We start from the raw sequence: 26,081 nt of genomic DNA, 5'->3' as shown, positions 1-26,081 counted from the left end.
ATGAACTAGAAGCTTTCGTTTCTAATACTAGCTTTATACTATATGACTCCTTAATTTCAGTATTCATTCTCTGTTTAGGAAATGAAGTAGGTGGCAACGTCACCGCTGTGCTTTCATGTAATATGATGGAACAGTATCAATATTTCAGCTGCAGATTTGGAAAAAGCAGAGGGATGTGATGGTGAATTTGAGGATGGATGGAACAACTGTGAAAAAGTGAATCGTGTGGAAAGTGCTGTTGTGTCACTTATTATTGTTTTCGTATCAGCTTATTTTAATATGCTCACTGAAATTTTTGATAGACCCTGAACTGTGCCGATATACTGAAACTTAATTGTGTGAATAACTAACTTGCCTATAGAGGAAACAATTTGTATTGAATTCCACATGATATATATTGCATTAATGATGTACATGGATATTCCATTAAACGTTTGTGGCGAATCATATTTGTTCGGAAACTTTATTGGTGTTCGGAGAAATCCTTTGTTTTCAAGCAAGTAATTCAAGTCGACTGCCCGTGTTATAAGTTTGTAAATTTTAAGTTTTAATTGTAGAAGGTAGCGAATATATTAGGGAATATTACTATAGTGGGGAAAATAATTTCGACTCGTTGCATGTTTTTGTATATACTGTCCAATTGAGGAAATGAACGGCTGATCAAAGTATATGGTATTATTATGGTAATATATGGTTTTCATTGAAGGCTATAACTGTTATTATATTTGGCGAGTTACTGTGTTCACACAAGCTTGAAAATTTTCAAGAATCGACCTGATAGCCTACATTGAGGATATTTTTAGTAGCAAGTCAAGTGATGAAATAAAATTATGAGTTGTAAATATGAATAAAACACGGAAAATTTGGGCTAATCGTAGTAATTCTTTGCATTAATTGTTATTGTTTTCGTAGTGTCAATGAAGCTTGAGCTTCATATATTAAGCTCGAATGTTAATATCTAACCAATTCACTTAACTAGTTAAATATTCATCACTTATGCTACTATTATTTAATTAAAATAAAGCAGATAACATTTTATTTTTGGCTATTATTCCATTTTTCAATGCTTGATTATGCTACTTTAACCTCAGAAAAACAATTCGACATCGCAATGCGCACGTTTTCAGGGTTGCAATACCGAATAGCTCGGCCTCGAAGACTGCGTAATATTATAGCAAGCCTACCGGTTGCAATTCACCGTTCAGAATAGTGAATTGCTACGGGCCTATGCTATTCTGAGAATTGCGTCTTCCGGTGTAGTAAAAACACGAATTGCAACCGTTCTGAATACCAAATAGCATAGGCGTTGCAATACGCTATATTATAGCAACATCGGTTGCAATAACGGAGAATAGCATAATGCTATTCCATCCAGAATAGCAGCAATGAACCTTCACAATGTAGGATCTGCTAAGAGGTGGTGCTCGATACATATCCTATAAAGCAACTTTGAACCTTCTCAATGTAGGATCTGGTAAGGGGTAGTGTAAGGTGAATATCCTATGAAGCAACTGTGAACCTTCTCAATGTAGGATTTGGTAAGGGGAAGGGCACAGTGAATATCCTATGGGGCAACTTTGAACCTTCCCAATGAAGCATCTAGCCAGGGGTTGTGCAAAATGCATGTCCTATGAAGCAGCTTTGAACCATCTCAATGTAGTTTCTAGCCAGGGGTAGTGCACGATGCATATCCTATGAAGCAATTTTGAGCCTTCTCAATGTAGCATCTAGCCTGGGGTAGTGCAAAATGCATGTCCTATGAAGCAACTTTGAACCTTCTCAATGTAGCATCTAGCCAGGGGTGGTGCAAAATGCATGTCCTATGACGCAACTTTGAACCTTCCCAATGAAGCATCTAGCCATGGGTTGTGCAAAATGCATGTCCTGTGAAGTAGCTTTGAACCTTCTCAATGTAGTATCTAGCCAGGGGTAGTGCTTGATACATATCCTATGAAGCAACTTTGAACCTTCTCGATGTAGCGTCAAGCTAGGGGTGGTACACGATGCATATCATATGAAGCAACTTTGAACCTCCTCAATGTAGCATCTAGCCAGGGTTAGTGCAAAATGCATGTCCTATGAAGCAACTTTAAACCTTCTCAATGTAGCATCTAGCTAGGGGTAGTGCACAATGCATATCCTATTAAGCAACTTTGAACCTTCCCAATGAAGCATCTAGCCAGAGGTTGTGCAAAATGCATGTTCTATGAAGCAACTTTGAACCCTCTGGTAAGAGGTAGATCACGATACATATCCTAAGAAGCAACTTTGAACCTTCTTATCGCACGATCTGGCCATAGGTAGTGCATGATGAATAGCCAAAGAACAACCTTTGCATTACTGCAGGAGAATGTTCTTTGAACTCGGATAGTGCGCCATTTATTGATTCTTTGGACGTTCATGAAGAACATTCTTTTCACTAAAGGTGCTTTGCTGGAGAATATTCTTTGCATATCTTTTGAACTAACTTTTCCCCACTGGGTAATGTAAAATGTAAGTGATATTGATAATTTACTTATGCAAAACTCATTTCTGCTCTATTCTTCCCTTAGTACTTGGGAAATGGTCTTTGTAATTATGATAGAATTGCTTAAAATACAGTGCCTGCTGGCGTGTTTTACAGCAAGGTTAAAAATGAAGGGCATAACTTGGGCTGTTTTCCTTCAGGTGGGAACAGGGTTGTAAGGAAAGCTTTGTCATGGAAAACAATTATCCTTGAGTAATTGGTAGTCCTGACTGGTTTATGAGTTGAGGATTTCGTCGAATTATCGCATAGCATCATAAAGTTGCTGCGCCAGAACTTCTCCCTTCTCTTTCCCATCAACCAAATTGTCCCCACCAGCTTCATCTTGGGGTTGCGGAAACATATTCTCAGCAGCATTTGCTTCTTCGAGCCAACCCGCCCAGAACACCTCCCTATTTTCCTCACAGATGTTGTTTAGGATGCAGCTGGTATTTATGACTTCCACTAGCCTTGCAACGTCCACTTCAGAGGCTTTAAGGAGGACTCGCCATCTGCCCTAGAGGCGCCCAAAAGCATTCTCCACTACCATCCAGGCCCTAGAGAGTCTGTAAGAGGTTACAATAAATTAAAATTCAGAGGATAACATGACTATGACTTCATGATGGGTATCAAACAGGAAACCCGCCGGTAATTGAAATGCTCTTCGTGGTGTCCATTTAGCCTCGGGAAAGGCTTCATCATATTGGCTCCCAGGGGGAAAGCCCCGTCACCAATTCAATGGTACTTCCCAGGTAAGCCGCCATTAGTGATGACATCCCATAAGGCACTAGCCCGCAGCACACCAGCATCATGGACCCTCCCCGGATAACCACTATTGCAGTAAATTAACCTGCAGAAGATAAGATGTTTTTGAATATATTTATACGTGGTCAGCGTGAAGTATATAACATTATTTTTAACTATTAATGACTACTTACCTATACTGACTGTCCACTACAGCCGAAAGGATGACCGAGTGCCACCCTTTGTAATTGTAATAATCAGCTCCTCCGTGGATTGGGGTCTTCATAGGTATATGGCACCCGTCAATGGCACCGATGGTTCCCGGGAAGTTCCACCGGGTGCGGAAGCAGTTCTCCTTGGCGGCCATTTCCTCCTCCGTCGACGGGAACACTATATATTCCATAAAATATCTGTCAAGGACAGCTCTGCAGAAGTCCCTTACAATGACATGCACAGTAGCTTTCCCCACGCCTAAAGCAAGGCCTACCACTCCATAATCAGACCCAGATTTTAAATAGAAGAGGGCTACAGCGACCCTCTTCGCCACCGGTAGGGCAGGCCTCATTGCCGTATCCTGTCGACCGATGAACGGTGCCAGTTCTCGGCATAGCATGTCAAACATGTCCCTAGAGACTCGAAATGTTTGCAGAAATCTATCTTCCGGCCATGCAGGGACGTCTCTCTCCTATACCGCTTGGGCTCGAATGTAAGCCCAAGCTCATCTCAGGGCTCTTCGTCGCCTAAAATTCATGGCAATTAACCGCTCCAGGCGAGCAATTTCTAATTGCATATTTTGTCGCTGGTTCCGTATCATACGATACCTTTGGTAAGCAGCTATAGCTGCTATTACGTTACCGAAGTCCATGGCGGTTCGATGTTTCCCCGAGGAACGAATTTGCGCTTTATCGAAATTGCGCTATATGAGACATGTGTGCATATTTTATGGTAGGGAAAAGAACAATGAAAAAAAATTTTGAGTTAGTTGCATATAGTGATTCTGACTATGGTGGAGACACTAGAATCAAGGAAACAGATACGACGAAGGAGTACATCAGGTTGTCTTATAATGTGTAACAATAGCCCAATCTCGTGGTGTTCACGATGACAATATGCAGTCGCTCAATCTACAACCGAGGCCGAACTTATCGCTGCATGTGAATGCTCTAAAGAATTGAAGTACTTAGTAGAGTTATTAAAGGAACTAACTGGGAAAATAGTCAAAAGTACAATATACATTGATAACCAAAGTACAATAAAATTAATTAAAGCTGCAAGAATAAAAACAAGGCGGCATATTGAAATAAAATACTTTTTGTTAAAGTTGAAATTTATAAAGGTTTATTAAACATCAAATATGTACCGACTGAGTATAATGTCAGAAACAGTCGTCACCTCTGACCACGAATTTCTGCGATAACCCCGAAAATGGAAAAATCCACAAAAAGTAGGATTTGCTTTATAAAACTCAACCCCTCGTTAACCTCCACGTTGCCGTTATCTCCACGTAAGCTAGCGTGAAGTTGAACCAGACATTACAAAACCGCCCCCACCTCAAAACTATAAATAAATACAAAATAAATATAATATAAATATATATTAATTATAAATACGCCAATGTCACGTAAGGAATCAGATTCAAGAAAATTATGTCACCAACTCAATAAAATAGTGCAACGGAGAGAGTCACGGACTTATAAGCCGATGCACCGCAAAGTTAACAAAAATGTACTCCATGATTGAAGCACAAAAGGTAACATCCACACTATTTAATTTATCACTTAACGGCCGACCGTGGTTTCGACACTTGGTGCCATTTTCAAGGTAATCCAACAAAAACCTCTCTCGGTATAAACACCCAGGCCAAGGTAGGAGGTGGGGGGGATATGGAATCGCAGTGAGGGGAGTGGGAGGGGGAAACCGTTTAGGTGAACAAAAGAGCGAAGGCCGAAGCCAGAAGACATACAACAAGAGGAGCGTGAAGGCCAGGGTTTTGACGTCATGGAGAAGCTTAACTTTAACTTAAAGGTGAGTCTGTAAAAAATAAAACATCATTACAAAATCGATATGGGCTGTTGGCAATTTCAAATTTTTTGAAATTGCTAACAGCCTAATTTCTCTCTGCCAATATCCCATACATCCCTCTTTTACCGCTTAACTTTTATTTTCAATTCAATCTCCAATACTTCTTCTTCTTCTCTTGACATCTTTGCCTCCCGCACCAAAGTAAATGACCAATTGAAAAGACTATCTTTTTGACAACGACCTTTTGTATGTTTTGTATGTGTTGAAAATGGTTGTTATTTATGAAATTATTTTTATACATGTCTATTAATTACATTTACATAATTCATTTTGCTTATAAACCCAATGTAAAAGCCTTAGTGCTGTTTTTGGTGTGATATAAATGCATAATTGTATGTGATTTGATTCGGCAGCTTACATATAGGATCCCCTTGCAATCCCGCAACACGCGAATACGCCCGTGTAATGCGGGAAACTTGGGTTAGGATCCGTAGGATACGATGAGTCTCATTATTATCCCTTATGAGATACCCTGTAACTTTCAATAATTCAGCAAATTTTAACTCTAGAAAAATGAGCCACCGGCTCATGGTTCACGAGGATATATCCACAGGCTTCGCATCGAATGTGACAAAAATAATTTTACCAAACTACATTGTAATATAGTTAATCAAAATTGAAGCAAATATAATTTTTTTATATTTGATAGGCATAGATATCAAACTAAAATCTTTTTTTCATTCTGAGATTAACAGCATTTCTTATTTGCTGATTTCGATCGAGGTGAACTGTTTATAAGTGTAACTCTCTCAGCAGAGTATTGAAGGGGTCAGCTAATGACAATTTGAGGTCTTCTACTGAAGCAAAGGACTGCATTCCAGATGCGATTGCAGGCTCTTCACAGATAGCATGTTCAGTCCAACCAACTGATATATTCATTCCAGTGCCAGACCTCCGACTTCCCACAACCAATATGCCGGTAAGTTTTATCATCATCCAGGGCTGTGGTAGATCCAGGATAGCGTCAAGGTAGAGGCTAAGCGGGGTTAAAAATACCAACAGTAGTGGCGGTTGGAAAAAATAACCATTCTATCTAGTGTAAAATGGGTACCCAAGGATAGCCCAACCCCCTACCCCCCTCCCCCCATAGATCCGCCACTTATCCAGGGTAAAACCTGTGTTGAAAGATTCATTCTATAATTTTTGTTGTAGTAATATATTCTTTGTGTGCTGAAAATGGGTATGACTGGCATTAGTATATGCATTTCTGAGTAAAGCCTTCTTTAACATTACGACCTTCACTTTTATGACAGAAGGCAAAAAGTCCAATCGCGCTCATCCATTTACTCATAATTCACTTCGTTGTACAACACCGCTAATGTTATGAATTAAATGCCGCTTATCATATGTAGTAGGCCTATGGTGAACTCTCCCAATTCTACTTACAAGCCATTAATCTACAAGCCAGTAATACTTCCTTGGTAGCCTGCTCAGTCCAACCAACTGAAATATTCATTCCTGAGCCAGACTTCGAATTGCCCACAACCAATATGTTTGTAAGTTTTATCATCATCCACAGTAAAACCTGGTTTAGTCTTCTTTAACATTATGACCTTAACCCTTTCACTGCTGTGGACGTACCTAGTACGTCCGCACGGCAGACTGCTGTGGACGTACTTTTTCTTCCTCCCTCCCATGCGGTCAGCACTTTCGCCGAAGCACTTCAAAGGGTCGCTAATCCGCGACCCTATCCTCAACCAGCTCACCCACGCAGGACCGTCTCCTCGACCCTACGAGCAGGCAGCCTACCTCCCGAAAAGTGACCACTCTGACTGCAATTTGAAAATCAATCACTCAATACGATCATCAAAAACTTATTGTTTTCATCGCACTCCTGCCAATCGTGCAATCAAGTACGTCTTTGAACCGTGTTTCTGCGATGAAAAATAACGGTTTTGTTAACTTTGCTAAAATGGCCATTTTTCCGGTTGTCCGCAGCCACGTTTCTAGAAATGTTAACAAAATAGTTATTTTTCATCGTAGAAACACGGTTAAAAGACATGCTTGAATGCTTGACTGGCAGGATTGCGATGAAAACAATCATTTTTTGATGATTGGATTGAGTGATTAATTTTCAAATTGCAGTAAGAGTGGTCCCTTTTCCGGAGGTAGGCCCCCGCTGGTAGGGTCGAAGAGACGGTTCTGCGTGGGTGAGCTCGTCAAGGATAGGGCCGCGGATTAGCGACCCTTTTCGGAGGGTGTACCACACCCATCCTGGAAGTACCTGCTCCATGGGCCCAGGAAACGCATTTTAACATTTTCGCCGCATGTGAGGAGAAGGTTTTCGGTGATTGAACAGCAGCGAAAGGGTTAAGTTATATGATATATGGCAAAATGGCTAATCACCCTTATCCATGTGCTAATAATTTAATCTTAGTTTTATTACAACACTAATGTTACGAATTAAATGTCGCACATCCTCAAGTAAACTTTCTCAATTCTACTTACAAGAAACTACTCGTAACTGTAACACGGCTACGTGTCAAGTATGTTCTCTATTTTATTAACCCTTTCACTGCTGTTCAATCTTCGAAAACCTCCTCACATGCGGCGAAACGGTTAAAATGCGTTTCGTGGGCCCATGGAGCAGGTACTTCCGGGATGGGTGTGGTACACCCTCCGAAGGGTCGCTAATCCACAACTTTAACCTCGACGAGCTCACCCACGCAGGACCGTCTCCTCGACCCCACCAGCGGGGGGCCTCCCTCCCAAAAAGGGACCGATGACTGCAATTTGAAAATTAATCAATCAATCCGATCATCAGAAATTGATTGTTTTCATCGCACTCCTACCAATCAAGCAATGAAGTACGTCTTTGAACCGTGTTTCTGCGATGAAAAATAACAATTTAGTTAACTTTGCTAAAAACGTGGCTGCGGACAACCGGAAAATGGCCATTTTAGCAAAGTTAACAAAATCGTTATTTTTCATCACAGAAACACGGTTCAAAGACGTACTTCATTGCTAGATTGGAAGGAGTGCGATGAAAACAATCATTTTTTGATGATCGGATTGATTGATTGATTTCCAACTTGCAGTCAGAGCGGTCACTTTTCGGAAGGTAGGCCCCCGCTAGTAGGGTCCATGAGACGGTCCTGCGTGGGTGAGCTCGTCGAGGATAGGGTCCCGGATTAGCAACCTTTCGAAGTGCTTCGGCAAAAGTGCTGATCGCATGGCAGGGAGGAAGAAAAAGTACGTCCACAGCAGTCTGCCGTGCGGACGTACTAGGTACGTCCACAGCAGTGAAAGGGTTAAGTAATCTTTCTTCTGAACCTAAGTTAAGGAACTTGCCCATTTTTACGCGTGAGAAAGGAATGAAGAATATAGTTATCTAAATTTACATTAAGTAATTAGCTCAAAGGTAATTTTAACTTGGATTTTCTACTACTGTACAATTTCAACTTAATTGATGTGCGTGGCTGCGAAATAGCCCCAGAAAAGTCACCCTATGGTGAACACAATTTAAATTATAACGCCTGAAATGCATCTCTCACTTACCATGACACTTTTTAGGGCCATATCTGGAGTGTTCAGTAGGGTTGACGGGTTATATTGACAAATATTTGGTGGAAAGAACTTTTTCGAGGGGCAAACCCTGATTTCCCTTAGAGATGAAGACGATCACGGGGTTTACTATTACTATCATCGCTAACGGCTTTCGGGAGCAGCTGCGTGTTGCACTTTTTCCTGCGAGCGTTCGCATCCATTACAGGGCACATCATCAGGCAATTAATAAAAATTTGGAAAAGCTTGTCAATTAATGAAGTCGTCCACCCTCCCCAATCCACTGAAGTAGTGGGGGAACTGGGCAACGCTGACGTCAGCAGAACTCTCAGCCCTGTCCTTGAGTGGTAAGCGGACTGTTTCTCGTATCTTGTGAATAACCTTGCTGGCTACATAGTAGGGCGGATCGGAAAAATCGATTTTTTTTTCAAATCCATCTGGCCCATTGAAAAAAAGTTGTGGGACAGATCAAAAATAAGGCCTGAAAATTTTGAGACCTCTAGGTGAACCCCTGACCCTCGCTCGAATTAGATTTAGGGGGGAGGGTCCAATTTCGAAAAATATAATATTTTATGATCATTCCCTATAGATTTTGCCGAGTCACTGCCCTTTAGGGCAAACATTTCGTGCATTTTGACGTATCTGCCACCGTTTAGCCACAAAATACCTTATTTGAGTCCGCGTCCGCGAAGAAAATATTCCAACGCCCACGCAGCGCCGCGGATACGAGAGCGGCAGGCGAATCCCGTCCCCTCCCCGCTCGCTTCTCCCCCTCCCATGCCTCGAGTAAAGCAAAATTCATCCTGCGTGTGCTGCTAGGAGGGAGTTCATCCTTGATAATATAAATCGAAAAATGGTGGAAGGTAAATATGATGAGTAGTGGGACGACTTGTTTCTTATTTGGCGCCTCGTCGTCGTTAAACAAATCGATGTTACCAACTTTTAGAGAAGTGACGAAAGATGGATTTGAAAAAAATCGATTTTTCCGATCCGCCCTACTACATAGTCACCGTTTTTTCTTCCGGAAGATTCTTTTCCAGATCTGGCTGAGTTTAACGCCGCCAACTCTGTTGAAATTCTGGGGGCATTTCTCAATTTCAATAGCGGATGGGGGAGTGTGGACGAGTATATTAATTGACAACCTTTTCCGACCTTTGTAAACAGTTGAGAGACCGCTCGCATAAAATATGAATGACCGCCTGGAACTCCGGAAAAAGACACGTTTGCCTCCCCGACTGGCTTTTTTTGGGTTTCAACGGTTCTTTTCCAAGTCTTTTTGCATTTGCATCCATACTCAATCGCAGTGGATAGGCCACAAAAAGGTTATGTACTTACCGCCATTTAAATCGTGCGCAAGTTTTGAGGTGTTTTCCTTCCAGTGTGGGAAGATTTTCACTAATGTAGGAATCGTGCATCAGCTAGTAGTGGAATGCATTCACGCTTCCTCAAGTATTTACATTAAGGTTGCAGTAAAATAATTGAAATATAGAATATCCGAACAAGTGTGTTGCAAAAACGCTTCCTTTTGCGACACGGAAATATCATGATTGAAAATAAACATGTGTGAAAAAAATTGAAAAACAGCAGCTGCTGCCGCACTGTATGAAAAGATTTCCAAGCAGAAAAAGAAAATATTCGGAAAATAACATGGAAATAATGATGAATAGCTACTGTGAAATGAAAGGCAAAAGAAAATATGAAAAAAAAATTGTAGACTGCGAGAATCGACCCTTAGACCTCCGGTCAATAGTCGTGCAGCGTAACCACTGAATTGAATTTTGCTCTCATTAGGAGCGTGTTTCGAAGGGAATATATAATGCCTTTAAATGTTAAATTGCGTTTATTGTTTAACTATTGGTTATATAAACCAATTTGGGGGTGATATTTAGACAGCTCCTGCTGGACCCCAGCACTTAAGTTTGATTAAAATCTGAGATCCGGTTTTGTGATACTCCCCTTGTTAGTGTAGAAAATTATGAGCATTTATTTATTAAATTATTATTTAAACAGCCAAAATGGCCTTTACATTGAATACAAAAAATAAAATCTACAGCTTCAACAAATATAAACTATAAAAAAACTATAAAAAGGATATAAAAAAGAAAAAAGGGATTCAGTAGATGTCTTTTCGAAGCTGCCTCTTGAATAATCTTACGGGCATTGAAAGATTCAGGGAAGGGTGAGTACTCGAAATGGCATTGAAGGAGGTAGGGAGTCCGTAAAATAGTGATCTCTGAGAGAGAGAGAGAAAGACGGAATTTAGGTTGGTGTAGTAGGTGGTAATTACGGAAGGCGCGGGTGGGAATGTGGAGTGAAAAGAGAGGCAGCATATCTGAGGATCGAAACTTACCGTTTAAGGCATTGTAAATGAGGGAAATATCGTGGAAATTCGTGCGGGAGGATAGTGGGACCAATGATGGGGCAGATATTACTTCAGAGCGAGAAGAATTACGGAGGTGTTCATTCAAAATGTGGTATGTGGGTGATTTGATCCCCAGATGCTTGAGCTGCCTTGTGCTTCTTTCACTACCGCGCTTCTTCAAAATACATACCGGAACTCGAAAATTACATGATTCGGTTTCTCCTTCATGAAATCACATAACATGTTTCACCATCTCTCTTGTGTACCTCATTATCACTGATTACTAATTTCATGGTTAGTACACATGCCACGTGCAAGTAGATGTACTACCAGAGTGAGAGCTTCACAGAATCTGCTGGAAGAATAAGTGCTCTCACTTGTGTATACATAAGTGCGTGACAAGATGGCTCTTTCGAGGGAAAGACACCCCACATTCCATGCATGTATAAGTTCTTCTCGCTTGTGTGTAAGGATATGGTCTCAGAGTAGGGATATACAGAGAGGACAAAACGGCTGAAGGTGGTAATCAGCTCATTGCGCATTTCACCATGTTCTAAATAAGGAAACGTGGCTTGAGTTGCTATTTGGTTGCTATCATTTGCGCTTGGCGTGGAGTGTTGTCGCACAAATTCTTTTTATTCCTCCTTTCTTCAATGCTTTCACGTAGTGAGCTAGTGTTTTAAAGAAACGTGGAAAATGAAGGAAGTGGAAAATAAGACGAGGAGAAAAAGTTTTGCTTGGTGTTCAACCATTAACTGCAAATAAAATGCGGGCATGACGGAAGCAAAGCTGAGTTTCTTCAGTTTCCCTAAAGACCATGTGAGGTAAATAATTTCACATTTTTTCTGAGTTACATTGCTGATGGAAGAAACTAAACTTATATTCGAGTATTATTTTGCATGCGAAACGAATTTGTCGAAAAAGTTTGATAAGAACTTGTGATGTTGGCGCAGGTCCAAGGAATGGGCGATTCAATGTCGTCCGTCGGATTTAGAAAACAAAACTCAGTTATTTACATAATAACTGCCGGATTTGTGCGTGCGATTTGGCGTTCCTTGCTCTACCTTTATTATTAAAGAAATAATTAGGCTACTTTGAATTTTAAACCCTCTTTTTTCTGTGGATGGTAAGTCGTTAGCACTATTTGGTTTGAATTTGCCGCATAATTTTACTTATTTTCAGTATGGCCGCCGTGCGATTTATCACTACAGAGAAACGTATGGTACAGCCACCGAATGTCCCCGCTGTATATATCCACTCTGTGCTTACGGTAAAAATGGCCAGGTAGATAATCCCACGTTGGATACATATTAGGAAACTTGGGCAAATTTGGTACCTGACGTAATATTTCTCCATTATTTTATGGCCTCCTTTGGAGAGGTCATTAGATTTCAAGGTAATATTAATAAAATTCAGCGTTTAAGATAATATAATATTCATGAATGTATATACCATAACATCAATTAAAGTGAATGTGAATGAATTTTTTAAAATTAAATAATTATTATTTTTTATTAATTATTACATAAATTGTTACAAGTCGACCATAATGTCGGGTGGTAACATCAAATCAGGAAGTACATAATACAAGGAAACAGAACCGGAATACATATCCATGATAAAAACAATGCCCATATTCTAATCTCATACAACTAAGAATTTAACATTATCCCAATAAAACAATTTAAAACAATCCATTAAATACATTTATTCTAATATAATACAACTAAAAAATGTGCATTGACCCAACTTCAAACTCTCTTTTTGAACCATAATGTACTAAATCAATAGGTCAGTGCTTCACACTTCTTCCTAAAAAATTTGGCATTTGAAGGGAAGATCTTAAAAATCACTTCAGGTAGGTCATTCCACTCTTTTATTCCTCTATGTAGGAAGGATTTTCTCAAAATGTCTGTTTTCTGTTTTTTCAATTGAATTTTAAATTTATGGTCTTTCCTTCCTATGTAGCAGGGTGAGCCCAGCTTTAGACCTAATTCTTTCCAACCCTGCTCTTTTGTAAATGCTTTGTATACGCCGCATAGCCTATTAATGGTTCTTCTCACTTTTAGAGGTTTCTATCCTAAGGTCCCTAGCATTGCTGATACACTTTCCCCTCTTCCATGTTTTCCTAGAGTGTACCTGGCTGCCTTTCGCTGAACCCTTTCAAGCTTAGAAGATTCATTGTTATAGTAGGGATCCCACACAGAAGTTGCATATTCAAGTACAGGACGAACCATGGTCATGTAGGCCATTTCTTTAGTTTCTTTTTTGCTCTCTTTTATATTCCGCATGACCCAATGCAGGGTTTTAAATTATCTCCCTACCACATGATCAATATGCACTCCCCAATCAAGATTAGATGTGAAATTTACCCCCAAGTATTTTAAGTCCCTAACTTTGGAAATATTTTCCCCGAGCAAGCTGTATGACCGACTCTCCGTGTTTCTCCTTCTCGTGAATGTAATTTGCTTGCATTTTCCCGTATTCACATCCATTTTGTTGGAGATTATCCATGAAGATACTTTTTTCAGGTCATTTTGAAGGATACACGGGTCTTCCCAGGCTTTGATCTTACGGTAGATTATGCAATCATCTGCGAAAAGTCGTATATTGGAGTCAACTCCCACATGGATGTCATTAATATAAATTAGAAACAATAGCGGACCTAATACGCTTCCTTGCGGGACCCCTGATGTTACCGCTATGTCCATAGAATATCCTTCACCTACTCCTACCGTCTGAGATCTACCTTTCAAAAATTCCTAAATCCATACTTTAATCCTATCATCTATCTGTAGCCTACTAATTTTCTCTATCAATTGAACGTGTGGCACTGTATCAAAAGCTTTTTTGAAGTCAATGATCACCGCATCAATTTCACTGCCTTGATCCAGGACTTCAGCAATGTCTTGCGATAACCCTAGTAAATGGGTCTCACAAGAAAAGCCCTTCCTGAACCCGTGTTGATACTTGAATAGCCAATCATTTGTGGCCCAAAATTCGCGCAAGTACCCAGCGATAACTTTTTCAATTAATATACACACTACTGACGTTAGGCTTACTGGTCTATAATTATCTACTTTAGTTTTATCACCCCCCTTAAAAATGGGTATGACGGTTGCCATTTTCCATTTGGAAGGTAAGACCCCATTATTTAGTGTGACTAAAACAAGTCTTCTAATGTAAGGAACTATTGCTTCATCCCCTAATTTCAATGCATCCATGAACAAATTATCAGGACCCATTGATTTATTTCTGTGCTGTTTCCGTATTAGTTTTAAAATTTCATTACCTGTCACGCTAATATAGTCTAATTTATTTTGTCCACGGCTAGATAATAATAATGAGGGTTCGCAATGTTCGGTGTTAGAGTTTAAATTAAAATTACCATCCCTATCCTTAAAGCTCCTAGCGTACCACTTATTTAGTTCGTTTGCTTTGTCTTTGTTACTTAAAATAACTTTCCCACCTTCACTCACGATCATAGATATGTCGTTATTAATATATTTTTTCCTTCTAATATATTTGAAAAATTCATTAGTATTCTTCTGGCTTAGCATATTCACCAGATAGCTCTCCCGGGCTTCCCTTTTTTCAATATTAAATCTTTTAATTATATTTTTATAAGTTTCAAGGTTTTTAGGGCTTAAATTTCTTTGTTTATACACACGCCTTGCCTTCCTTTTCAGTCTTCTTATATTTACATTATAATACTCTGGATCGCTATTATGTTTCAGCCTTCTCCTAGGCACAAATTTTTCTATACACTCGAGCAAAATATTCTTAAAATAATTCCAAATTTCATCCAAAGTAGCACCTTGACCCGCCCATTTTGGAAAATATTCTCTTAGCATGTTTTTAAAACCCGTCACATTTCCTTTCTTATAGTTCCAGATGAATTTTTCAAATTTTTTCTTTGACATAGTGGGTGACAGTTCTAGCTCAATAGAAACCGCCGACTGATCACTTATACCCGGTATTATCACAAAGCTTTGAACACCCTTAAATGGCCTTATAAGGAACACATCTAATATTTTACTTCCTCTCTTTGGTCCCTTCACAAGCTGCTCGAATCCCTCTTCATAAACTAGTCTATTTACAAGTTTTTGAACCTTGCCATTGCCTTTAGCATTACCATCCCAGTTGGCATTTGGCAGATTAAGATCCCCTGCTATGACGATTTATTTGTTCGGTTTTTCGGCGCACGCATCCGCCAAAGCCTCTAGTATACTCATATCCTCATCCGGTTTTCTGTAGTGTCCAATTAAATTTAAGGGTTTTCCTTTTTCCTTCGTAAATATATTTACGCTCAGCATTTCAAAATCTGTCCTTACCCATTCTAGGCTACTCAATAAGTTTGACTTGACGCAAATGAATACCCCCCTCCCCTGTCAGTCCTGTCCCTCCTGTATACATTGAACTCATCTGGAAATATTTCTTTCGAGTTGATATCTTCTTTAAGCCACGACCCAGTGCCTACTACACAGTCAGGATTACACAATTCAATTAGCGACTGAAATTCAATTATTTTGTTTCTTATGCTGCGGCAGTTAACCTGAAGAATTTTTAAGATCTTACCTTGGTGCTGTGAAGTATTGGGGATGGTGACATTTCCCGCCGATGTGCTGCACATTAGCGTATTAACATCGCTGTAGAACTCGCCTATTTGTTCAGCACCTCCTGTTAACGACTCTATTACGTCTGTATCACTTGCACTCCTGCCCATTAGTGTAACCCCTTTCCCTGTATCCATATAGGGACCCTCACTACCGTCTGAAACGGGCTTACTCATTTCATTACAATATTGTTTCCCTGTACCTTCCAATTCACCCTTCACAATAACTTCCCCACTGTGATCAACATTATGATCATCACCACCAAGTCCCTTCTTTAGTTTCCCGACAAATACATTTCCACAACATCACAAATTAGTTTTCAAAACTTCTGCGATCCGGATCTATTTAAATGCAGCCCATCTCTTCCACGGTCAATTGACTTTACCTAACAGTTCGGATCCACAAAGAACATCCCCTTCATTATGCAAACCCAATCAAAACCTTCGTTTATATAATCTATGATTCTGTCCGGCACATCTCGCCTTCTCAGAATCCCACTTATGATTATTTTTGCCGAACTGAAAGCCGTTCTAGCAGCTGTGCACATATCCCATACCCACCCCCACCACTTGGTCACTTGTTCTAGCCCTTTTCACGTCATTTGTCCCAACGTGAATGACCACCACTTCGTCATTGCCACCATTAGTCTTCTCTTCGGTTTTCATTCTTCCAATGATACTCTCCAGACCTTCTGTTCTCACACCAGGGAAACAATCGACCACATACCCTTTAAGCCTCGGTATCTCCGCAGCATGTCTCAGTAGTGAGTCCCCCATAATACGTACCCTTGGGGTGCCCTTCTTTACTGCACTTCCAGGAAGGACTCCACCCATCTGTGGGCCATCAAGCGCTCCCTTCCCCTCCTCCGCCACTTCTTTCGGAGGTCTCCCATTATCGTCCTTCTTCCCAACTTCGGGTGTTTCTGCTCCCTTACTCGCTTTCTTTGTCACCCTAACTGCTTGCCTGCATTGACTCCGCTCGTAAGTCACTTCCTCGCGCACATTCGAGGAACCCTCAACACCAATGCTCCCAGAATTGCAACTAATACAACATTCCTTCTGATGAAGTTTAACCCTCAAAACTTCATTTTCCGCACTCAGCGCTTCCATTTGGGAGGAAAGCCTACATATCTCCTCCTTCAGACTCTTAATTATCCTTTCCTTCTCCTTCTGTTGCAACATATCTGACTCCGAATTACATTGAAAACACTGCCATTTTTCTTTAATGCAGTCCTCAATCGCACATCTGGAGCACTTAAAATGGAACCATTTCCCGCACTTCCCACATTGCACGCCATTTCTCAGCTTTTTCTTGCACTCGGAACACTTCAAAACTGTAACCTTACTCCCCTCCCTGACCATGGTCCACGGTTCAACTTCCACTTAGGGAGATACGGCAAGGTAAGTCCTCTCTCCTCGAGGACTGGACAGAGACTGAGAATTTTAGGTTAATGCATGTTGAATCTTGTAATGTAATGTAAGTAACAGACATTTTCGCTCACTCTTCTCTGTCTAATGATATCCACTTCATAATGCGCGCTGGCTTTCCATGAAAGATGTAACGTAATGATCTTACACTGAAGATGGCCACGTGAGTCATTTCGCATTGGGTTTATTAAAAGACACTTCCTTATAAATGGTACCTGGCAATATATTTCCGCCATCATTTTATAACTGTCAGTGTATAGGTTGTTGAGGATTTTAAGGTAATATTCATTAAGTTTAGGGTTTGTCCCCTCTGTATATCTGTCCTCAATCGCACATCTGGAGCACTTAAAATGGAACCATTTCCCGCACTTCCCACATTGCACGCCATTTCTCAGCTTTTTCTTGCACTCGGAACACTTCAAAACTGTAACCTTACTCCCCTCCCTGACCATGGTCAACGGTTCAACTTCCACTTAGGGAGATACGGCAAGGTAAGTCCTCTCTCCTCGAGGACTGGACAGAGACTGAGAATTTTAGGTTAATGCATGTTGAATCTTGTAATGTAATGTAAGTAACAGACATTTTCGCTCACTCTTCTCTGTCTAATGATATCCACTTCATAATGCGCGCTGGCTTTCCATGAAAGATGTAACGTAATGATCTTACACTGAAGATGGCCACGTGAGTCATTTCGCATTGGGTTTATTAAAAGACACTTCCTTATAAATGGTACCTGGCAATATATTTCCGCCATCATTTTATAACTGTCAGTGTATAGGTTGTTGAGGATTTTAAGGTAATATTCATTAAGTTTAGGGTTTGTCCCCTCTGTATATGTATACTCTGTGATATGGTTGTTGAGGGTGGTTCTGAAAGGATAAGGTCAATCACTTGTGTACATTTAAGTGCGTGACAAGTGTTTCCTTTCGAGAGAAAGACTTCCCGCATTCCCTGCATGCATAAGGCTTTTCTCGCGTGTGCGTAAGGATATGGTTTTTGAGGGTGGTCCTATGAGTGAAAGATTTGCAGCATCTGCTGCACGAAAATGGTCTCTCTCCGGTGTGTGTTCGAATGTGATCGGTGAGATGACCACCCTTTCGGAAACACTTGCCGCACACGCTGCACGCATAAGGTTTCTCTCCCGTGTGAGTGCGTGCGTGTTCTTCCAGGTTGTGCCTCTGGGTGAAACACTTGCTGCAGACATTGCATGAATAGGGTTTCTCCTTGGAGTGCGTAAGCATATGTCTGGTGACGTCAGAACTGTGAATAAAAGACTTGCTGCAGACACTGCAGGAATAAGGTTTCTCCTTGGTGTGCGTAAGCATGTGTCTGGTGACGTCAGAACTCTGAATGAAACACTTGGAGCAAATATTGCATTCGTAAGGTTTCTCTCCCGAATGTGAGCGACTGTGCATAACGAGGTTGCCCTTTTGAGAGAAAGACTTGTTGCAAACGTCACAGGCATACGGTTTTTCTCCTGTGTGCGTTCTTACGTGGTCAACAATGCGGCTCTTTTTGGAAAAGCACTTGTTGCAAACATCACATGCATAAGGCTTGTCCCGTGAGTGAATGTGCATGTGTTCACTTAATGAATCACATCCAGAGAAGTACTTTTTACATATTCCGCATGAATAAGAATTCTCTCCTGAATGCGTTAACATGTGCTCACTGAGGGTTCTACTTTCAGTGAAAGTCTTAGCACACACTTTGCATGAGTAAACTGTCTCTCTTGAACTCCCACACTCCTGATCACGGCGGTTTTCAATAGTAGAGTATGACTTTGAAGAAAACTTTTGTGCGCACAGTTCCCTATGTGCAGTGCCAGTTTTCCTATTTTTTCTCACATTTTCCCTCTCCCCAATTCCACCAGAATTTTTTTCAATGCGCCCATTTCCTTTTCGTCTCTTCCCTTGTCTCTTAATCTTCATCTCTTTTATCGTTCTGGAGGTTGTAGGCTGACAAGAAATATCACTTTCTTCATTTGACACAATGGTTTCCATAGACTCATCGTCTCCCGCTGACAATTCAGCATCAACATCTGAATTTCTGGCAACATGATGAGTTTCGAGATGTTTGCTCAGCTCACTTTTGCTGTTGAATCCACCTCTGATGTTGAAGGTATGATATGATCTACTCTTTGCTCTGCGATAATTCTCTGGATTTATGTTAAAGCAATTACTTACCTCTTCCTTTTCTCCCATGACCGCCTCAGTGCCACTCCCTATTTTTTCTCTGCTTTCGATGCAGCTAAGGGTATCAGTGGTATTTAGTGCATCAAAACCACCTCTATCCTCAACAAAATTCATTCTGGCTCCATCTCCACTGATTTTAGATGTATGAATGTATTTCGTATAACATTGTCCATCATCAGGAAATAAGCACGCTGTTAACTTATCAGGATGAGAAGTGCCACATTCTTCAAAGACATTTTCAATCACATTCGTTCCTTCCTCTGCACGAGAAGCTCCAGACTTGGATTCAAGGGGTATCACTGAGGCTGAGGGAGGAAGATGGTCACAGCCTAGATCAATCCTTACATTTCTTTCTGCCAGCAGATATGGAGCTGAAGATATTCCCACGTGCGATATGACAGGAGCTGGTAGCCCTGAAAAAGAATTTTACATTAACATTATCACAGTTGTATATAAAACTATATCTTGGTGACATGATTCCTACAAGTCCTTTTAGAATGATACAAAAGTTATTTTATTGATGTAGAGGTAGCTACTTCAAAGGATGATGAAATTAGTTGCTATATAGATTAAATTTAACCCTTTCCTGCCGGAGACTACGAAAGCAAAACTTAACCTCGCTACGAGTAGCATAATAACATTTTAAAAATCTCTATATGGAGCTCTTTTTTGGGCGTGAGTTGCCCGGGTACACTCGTCCCTCGGATTTGGGACCCAACTCAATTGGGCGCCCTGCCTCTCACCCGACCCTCGGACCCTTTCTTAGCGGGAGTCCGTGGTCAACTTATTATTTTACCGGTGTTTTTTATAAATAATTATTGATTACGATTTATGAGAAATTACACTTACATAATAATAACTGACATATTTTTAAGCATTGTGAAATTTTAAACGGGTTTCTAGCGTTGATAATAACCTAGTTAGGACCTTTTCATTTTACAGAAGGTTAGATGTTTGGAGATTTTTAGAAGGTAAGGTGAGAAATTAGAGTGAGAATGCATTCTCGTATGGGCAGGCATAAGTACTAAGAAATAGGTTTAAGTGATAACGTTTTCATAGAAGTTGAGGATGCATTCAACAATAAAGGAAAAAGGGTAGGGAAAAAGGAATGCAAGCCTGAAAACCTATGAAAGAACTAGCACAATAGTATTTTGAGGATCGCTTTTCTTTGAATCGGAGAGGGCCATCGAAAAATTCGGCGAAAATGTCATTAGCGCTCAACACCTGGACTGTATGAATGCACGTGCGATATCATTGTGAGAGCGGAAGGTTTGGTTTTTCCGCGTACTTTACCCGAGACATCGTCAGGCAGCTGAGCACATGTTCTACCCAAAATGAGTAGCTAACAATAGGGCATACAACGCAGGTACGAAGTTGGATATACAAGTAACATTACTTTGGAATACCGGCGTATTAGTAATTACTCGGGGGAAATTGAATGGATCAGAAAATAAAAGGTATGTAATGTAGGAAGTTATTTGGATTGTAACATTCATGAGCGATAAAACAATAAAACAACAGCATCTCCCCTTTACATATTTTTCATCCCGTAAGATGAAAGAACAAGGTATTAAAGCATTCACATCAGAAGTTCGTTAAAAATGACACTAAAATTTCATTTAAAATTTGCCTACGCACAGAACAAAACGAAGAATTCATTACAATAAATAAAAAATTTGAGTTTGCAACAAATTATTCTTTGCAAAAACCATTGCCGTTTCAAGCACTTCACCGCAAGTTCCTGCTGTGGGAAGGATCATAAATGAGTGGGAGGGTCGGGCACGATTGCCTAAGGGGAGGCACAAGGCTCTCCCTAAGCTCGGTCTCCGGCCGGGCCTGAATACCACCGACCATAGCTACCGCTGCGGTCGCTTCCCATCCCCCACGACAGCTATACCCGACATCAGGTCGTCTGTGTAGAAAAGTTTGCGACAGCTATACCCGACGTCAGGTGTTCTGCATATAAAATGCCCGTCGGCTCCACCCGACGTCCGGTGCGAAAGGGCTAAGGAGAAGTAAAAAAGGTATAATTTCTCCTTATTACAATTTTCTTATAAAAGCCTCCTTTTATTTTTTTGGCAAAAATGGCAGAATTTATTGCTTTCCAGTTAGTACAATGATATTCAATTTTCTGAATTTTCCCATATAATTTACCCGTTTCCTAAATTTGCCCTCACAAGTCTATCTTAAACTGTAATTTTAAATTTCTCCTAAATTAATTTTCATACAGGCCTCTTGCAGTTTAATGAAAGCAAAGTAATAGTTAAGTTAGAAAATAACCCTGTAGCTACTGTCAGGGTGCAGGCTTATATGCTCACATGTTACTATGATGATGAAGAAGTGGAATATGTCTACCAAGGTATAACGGAAGTTATCAAAGAGGGGAAGAAAATCTTATTATTTTAGGCGACTGGAATGCTGTCCTCAGCGAATGTCAAGACGGAATGACAGCTGGGAAATATGAATTAGAAAATTGAAATGACCGCAAAGAAAGGCTACTTCAATTCTGCACTGAACATAGGCTAGTGATTGCCCACATTTTATTATAAAATCCTCCGCAAAGAAGATACACATGAAAGATGTCAGGAGACCTTAGAAGATACCAAATCGACTACATTCTAGTGAAATAAAAATTCAGGAACTAGGTGAAGGACTGCAAAAGCTACCCAGAGACAGATATCGACAGGTGATACAACTTAGTTATGATGAAAGTCCCCTAAAATTAAAAAAAGTTGAATAAAGCAGCAAAGAACAATAAATGGCAGTTAGAGGAATTGAAGGAGATTCAGGATCAACTGGCTTTTAAAGAAGCTGTCGAAAATAGAATAGGGGAAAATACGTTCAATAAATCAGTGGAAGAGAGTTGGAAAACCCTTACAAGTGGTCTGCAGGCAGCAGCTACGGAAGTTCTTGCAAAAAGAAAAGGCATCATGAAAAGCCCATGGATCACACAGGAAGTATTGGATCTCGTTGAAGAAATGAAATACAAGGCTGGGAAAACAGAGGAAGGGCCGATTTGTAACAAGAAAGTAAGGAACGAAATATGTAATAAAGTGAGGAAAGCTAGAGAAGCATGGATGAAAAATATTCGTGAAGATGTACAAAACAATCTTAAACATGGAAAAGTAGAGGTCGTCCACAGGATAGTGGGGAACCACATAAAGGAATCACAATTCATAAGACTAAAAGAGCAGAGAACTGCAATGATTTAAGGACCATGAAACTGACCACACATTAGTTGAAGATACCGGCAAGGATCATTTATAGATAGAAGCATAGAGCACAGAGCAGAAAAGTACATGGATGAGGACCAATTTGGATTCTGAAAAAAACATAAACAAGGGAAGCAATATTAGCTCTTAGGCTGCTCATAGAGAAGAGAATGGAGAAGAACAAACCAACGTTCATTCTTAGAGAAGGCATTTGATAAGGTGGATTGGAACACAATGCTTGGAATCCTAAAAGAAATTGGAGTTCTTTATACCATCATCACTGGTCAACAATCCTAGGATTGGTTTGACGCAGCTCTCCACTCAGTTCTCCTATCAGCTAATCTTTTCACTCCTACGTATTTCTTCTCTTTCACATCTCTCTTTACTTGTTCCATATATTTTGTTCGAGGTCTTCCTTTTCCATTCTTGCCTTCCACCTGTCCTTCGACGATTGTCTTTATCAGGCCATCATGTCTCAAGATGTGGCCTATAAGGTTGTTCCGTCTTCTTATTAACCTTTTCCCTACCGTACACGTATATATACGTGTGGACGTTTCCTGACCCGGGAGACCACGGGCGTATATGTACGTGTGAGATTTTCCCGGTCAAGAAAACGAAACCCGTATATATACGTTTTCTAGCTCTCCCCCTTTCAGGACGGTCGTGGGTTTAGGTCGCCTTTGTCTCGGGACCCAACGCTTCGGGGTTTAGGATTAACCCTCCGAATCCGGGAGCAGGTACCCGGGCCCTTCGTCTTTTATAACCCCTCTCAGCGGTAAGGGACAGCGGTCATACAATTGTTTATAGAGTCAATTTTCGAAATAAATATTTGTTCATTTCTCAAGAAATATAAACTAAGAAATGAATTGTTTGTCTTTTGAGCAGCGTTTATAATTTTTAAACGAAATTCTACGATAACTATTAACTTTTATCTCGATTTTAGTGTAATTATCATATTACGACTGATAATTCTTAACCGAAATTTTTTAAATATTTTTTTGCGTAATTTGTTGAATTTTATTCAAGTTTTCTTGAGAAATACTTCCTGTAAAGTCAATTTCCATTTTCTTGTTCCACCACTGCACTAAATTTTCGGAAAAGAAAATTTAAAAAAATTCTAAAATTGTCGAGTTTTCAGATAGATCTGCCTTACAGCCAGAAGAGGAAGAATCAAAATTATATATCTTCGGCGATAAATCTTTGGCTCGCCAAACTGTGCCTTTATCACTTATCTTCCTTTTCTAGGGAGCATTTTCCTCCGCATCGGACGAGGAATCATCAGACGTAGCCGCGGAGAAGTGCAGCTCCCGCGATATCCTGGATGTCGAGGGCAACGATATAGATGTCAATTCACCGGCAACCTCCGTTCCCAGATCATCGTCCTCGGAATCGAAGCACAGGTCTCCATCATCACTACCACTGCGGGTCAAAATCTCCAATATCTGTTCATCCGTTTTCAATCTCTTCGCCATGATTCCAGCCGCAGCAAACAGAGATTAAAAAACACTGGCGGTACACTGCCAATTTCTCACGACGAATACAGTAAAGTTATCACTCGCAGAATGAGAACCACAAGCGTTTGAACCCAAGAACGACTGAGACAGAAGTGAAGGGAAACTTTATAATCAAAAAGAATTGTGGGTATGTGAACGAGAATGAACTTTACCCATTCTGAGAAATACGTTTCTATACTGATGGGTGGAATTCCAGGGAACGTCTTCATGAGTTATTTCAGCCCGTGGTGGAGCGTATTTTCCAAACAAAATGAGGGATTTAAAAAATTCCGAGAAAAAATATAATTATACTGATTGATGCAATTCCAGAGAAGCTTCACAGGTGTTCTGAATGCCCGATTGGAGCGTACTTTCCAAGGGATACCAAGGTTGCCCTGTGACAGACAAAGAGCTTTTCTTGCAAGGATTTTTTTACCTCGAGTAATGCATTTCGGAGAAATAGCTAATGAGATTTTTGGAAGGGTTTGAATTCGATAAGAAAAATTTTAGGAGCATATATTTGGCATTGAAATTTATGCATTGATTGATTGATGCATTAAATCCGTTAAAATTGACCGTAGAACTTCGTTTAAAATTTGACAATGCTCAGAAAAAAATGAGGAATTCAATTCAAAGTCTGCAATTTACGTGCAAGCAACAATTATCCATTTGAAAAATCCATATAAGCAATCCATAAGTTGACCGCGAACCAATGCCGCAAGTATGGTCGTAAACCCGGAAAGGAGGGAGCACATCAACCCTCGCTGCCCGGGATAATGCGGAGTCCCCGCTGCGAGGGGGCGAAAAAGGTTGGAGCTCGGAGGGTGTAATAATCCGCTAGACCCTTCTTAACGAATGCCCTCAAAACTGCTCCGTACCACGAGAAAGAAGAGTTTCTTGGGGCTCGGTACAGCAGTCATGCTAAGACGAAAACTCGGCGGTCTCGAAAGGGTTAAGGTTTTCATGAGGCTTCTCTTCTCTCCTACCCTTCTTAGGACTTCCTCGTTACTAACTCGGTCGATCCATTTGATTTTCATCATTCTTCTGTAGCACCACATTTCAAAGGCCTCTATCCTTGCTTTCTCCGCTGCGGTCATTGCCCATGCCTCACTTCCGTATAGGAGCATACTCCAGATGTAGGTTCTTATAAATTGTTTCTTTACATCCATATTTAAGTTTCCCGCTGTAAGCAGGTCTCTCTTCTGGTGGAATGCTCTCCTTGCATGGGCTATTCTGCTCATAATTTCTTTCTTGCTTCTCCCGTCACTAGTTATCTTGCTTCCCAAATGAGAGAATTCATCCACTTCTATCAGTTTTTGCCTCCCTATTTTAATGTTGGTCTTGACTTCTTCTCTTCTGCTGCATACTAAGATCTTGGTTTTCTTCGTGCTTATTTTCAGTTGATATCTACTCATTACCCTACCCATATTAATCAGAATATTTTTCAAATCCTCTGTTTCTGCTATAACGGCTATGTCATCGGCAAATATTAGCATGCTTATTTTTTCTCCATGGATATTCACTCCCAATGCCTTTTCTTTGATTTCCTTAATCGCTTTTTCAATGTAAACGTTGAAAATTACGGGTGACAATGTACAGCCTTGTCGCACTCCTTTCTTCTATAATGACAGAAAAATCACCAACAGTTTATGCAAAAACCAAACAGCGGTGATAAAATCAGGGCCCAGCTGTGACAAAGCAAGAATTAGGAAAGGAGTGAGGCAATACTGTGCTTTGTCACCTGTAATTTTCAACATTTACATCGAAAAAGCAATTAATGAAATCAAAGAAAAGGTGTTGGTGCTGTAATGAAGTATAGTGGACTGTATCACTATAATTTTACTTTGCTGCAATTCACATCTCAGGATTCTAAGAACAAAGAATACATTTGCACTGATTCACTAATAAGGGAGCATGGAATCTGCCCAACCTCTCCCTGCCATCGT

The 26,081-nt window shown here is 40.4% G+C and overlaps 2 protein-coding genes across 2 annotated transcripts in view; both read right to left on the bottom strand.

Moving 5' to 3' along the window:
• Window positions 1–2,765: 2,765 nt before the first annotated feature.
• Window positions 2,766–3,869, bottom strand: LOC124172504 (putative nuclease HARBI1). The gene is made up of 2 exons (XM_046551944.1): window positions 3,442–3,869; window positions 2,766–3,015 (listed from the first exon to the last, which is right to left on the bottom strand). The coding sequence occupies exons 1-2, from the start codon at window positions 3,867–3,869 to the stop codon at window positions 2,766–2,768; spliced, it is 678 nt and encodes a 225-aa protein (XP_046407900.1).
• A 14,181-nt stretch (window positions 3,870–18,050) lies between these two features.
• The window catches only part of LOC124172503, a 51,986-nt gene continuing 43,955 nt past the window's right edge, over window positions 18,051–26,081 (bottom strand). The window contains exons 9-10 of the mRNA XM_046551943.1: window positions 19,083–19,843; window positions 18,051–18,107 (exon numbers count right to left, since the gene is read on the bottom strand). Coding sequence (XP_046407899.1) covers window positions 18,051–18,107; window positions 19,083–19,843 — 818 coding nt within the window. The remainder of the gene's footprint in view (window positions 18,108–19,082; window positions 19,844–26,081) is intronic.

Source organism: Ischnura elegans, assembly GCF_921293095.1.
Source record: "Ischnura elegans chromosome 13 unlocalized genomic scaffold, ioIscEleg1.1 SUPER_13_unloc_1, whole genome shotgun sequence".
Classification (NCBI taxonomy): Eukaryota; Metazoa; Arthropoda; class Insecta; order Odonata; family Coenagrionidae; genus Ischnura; species Ischnura elegans.
Note: the sequence above shows the minus strand (reverse complement) of the source record. Positions and strands in the feature narration are given on the sequence as shown.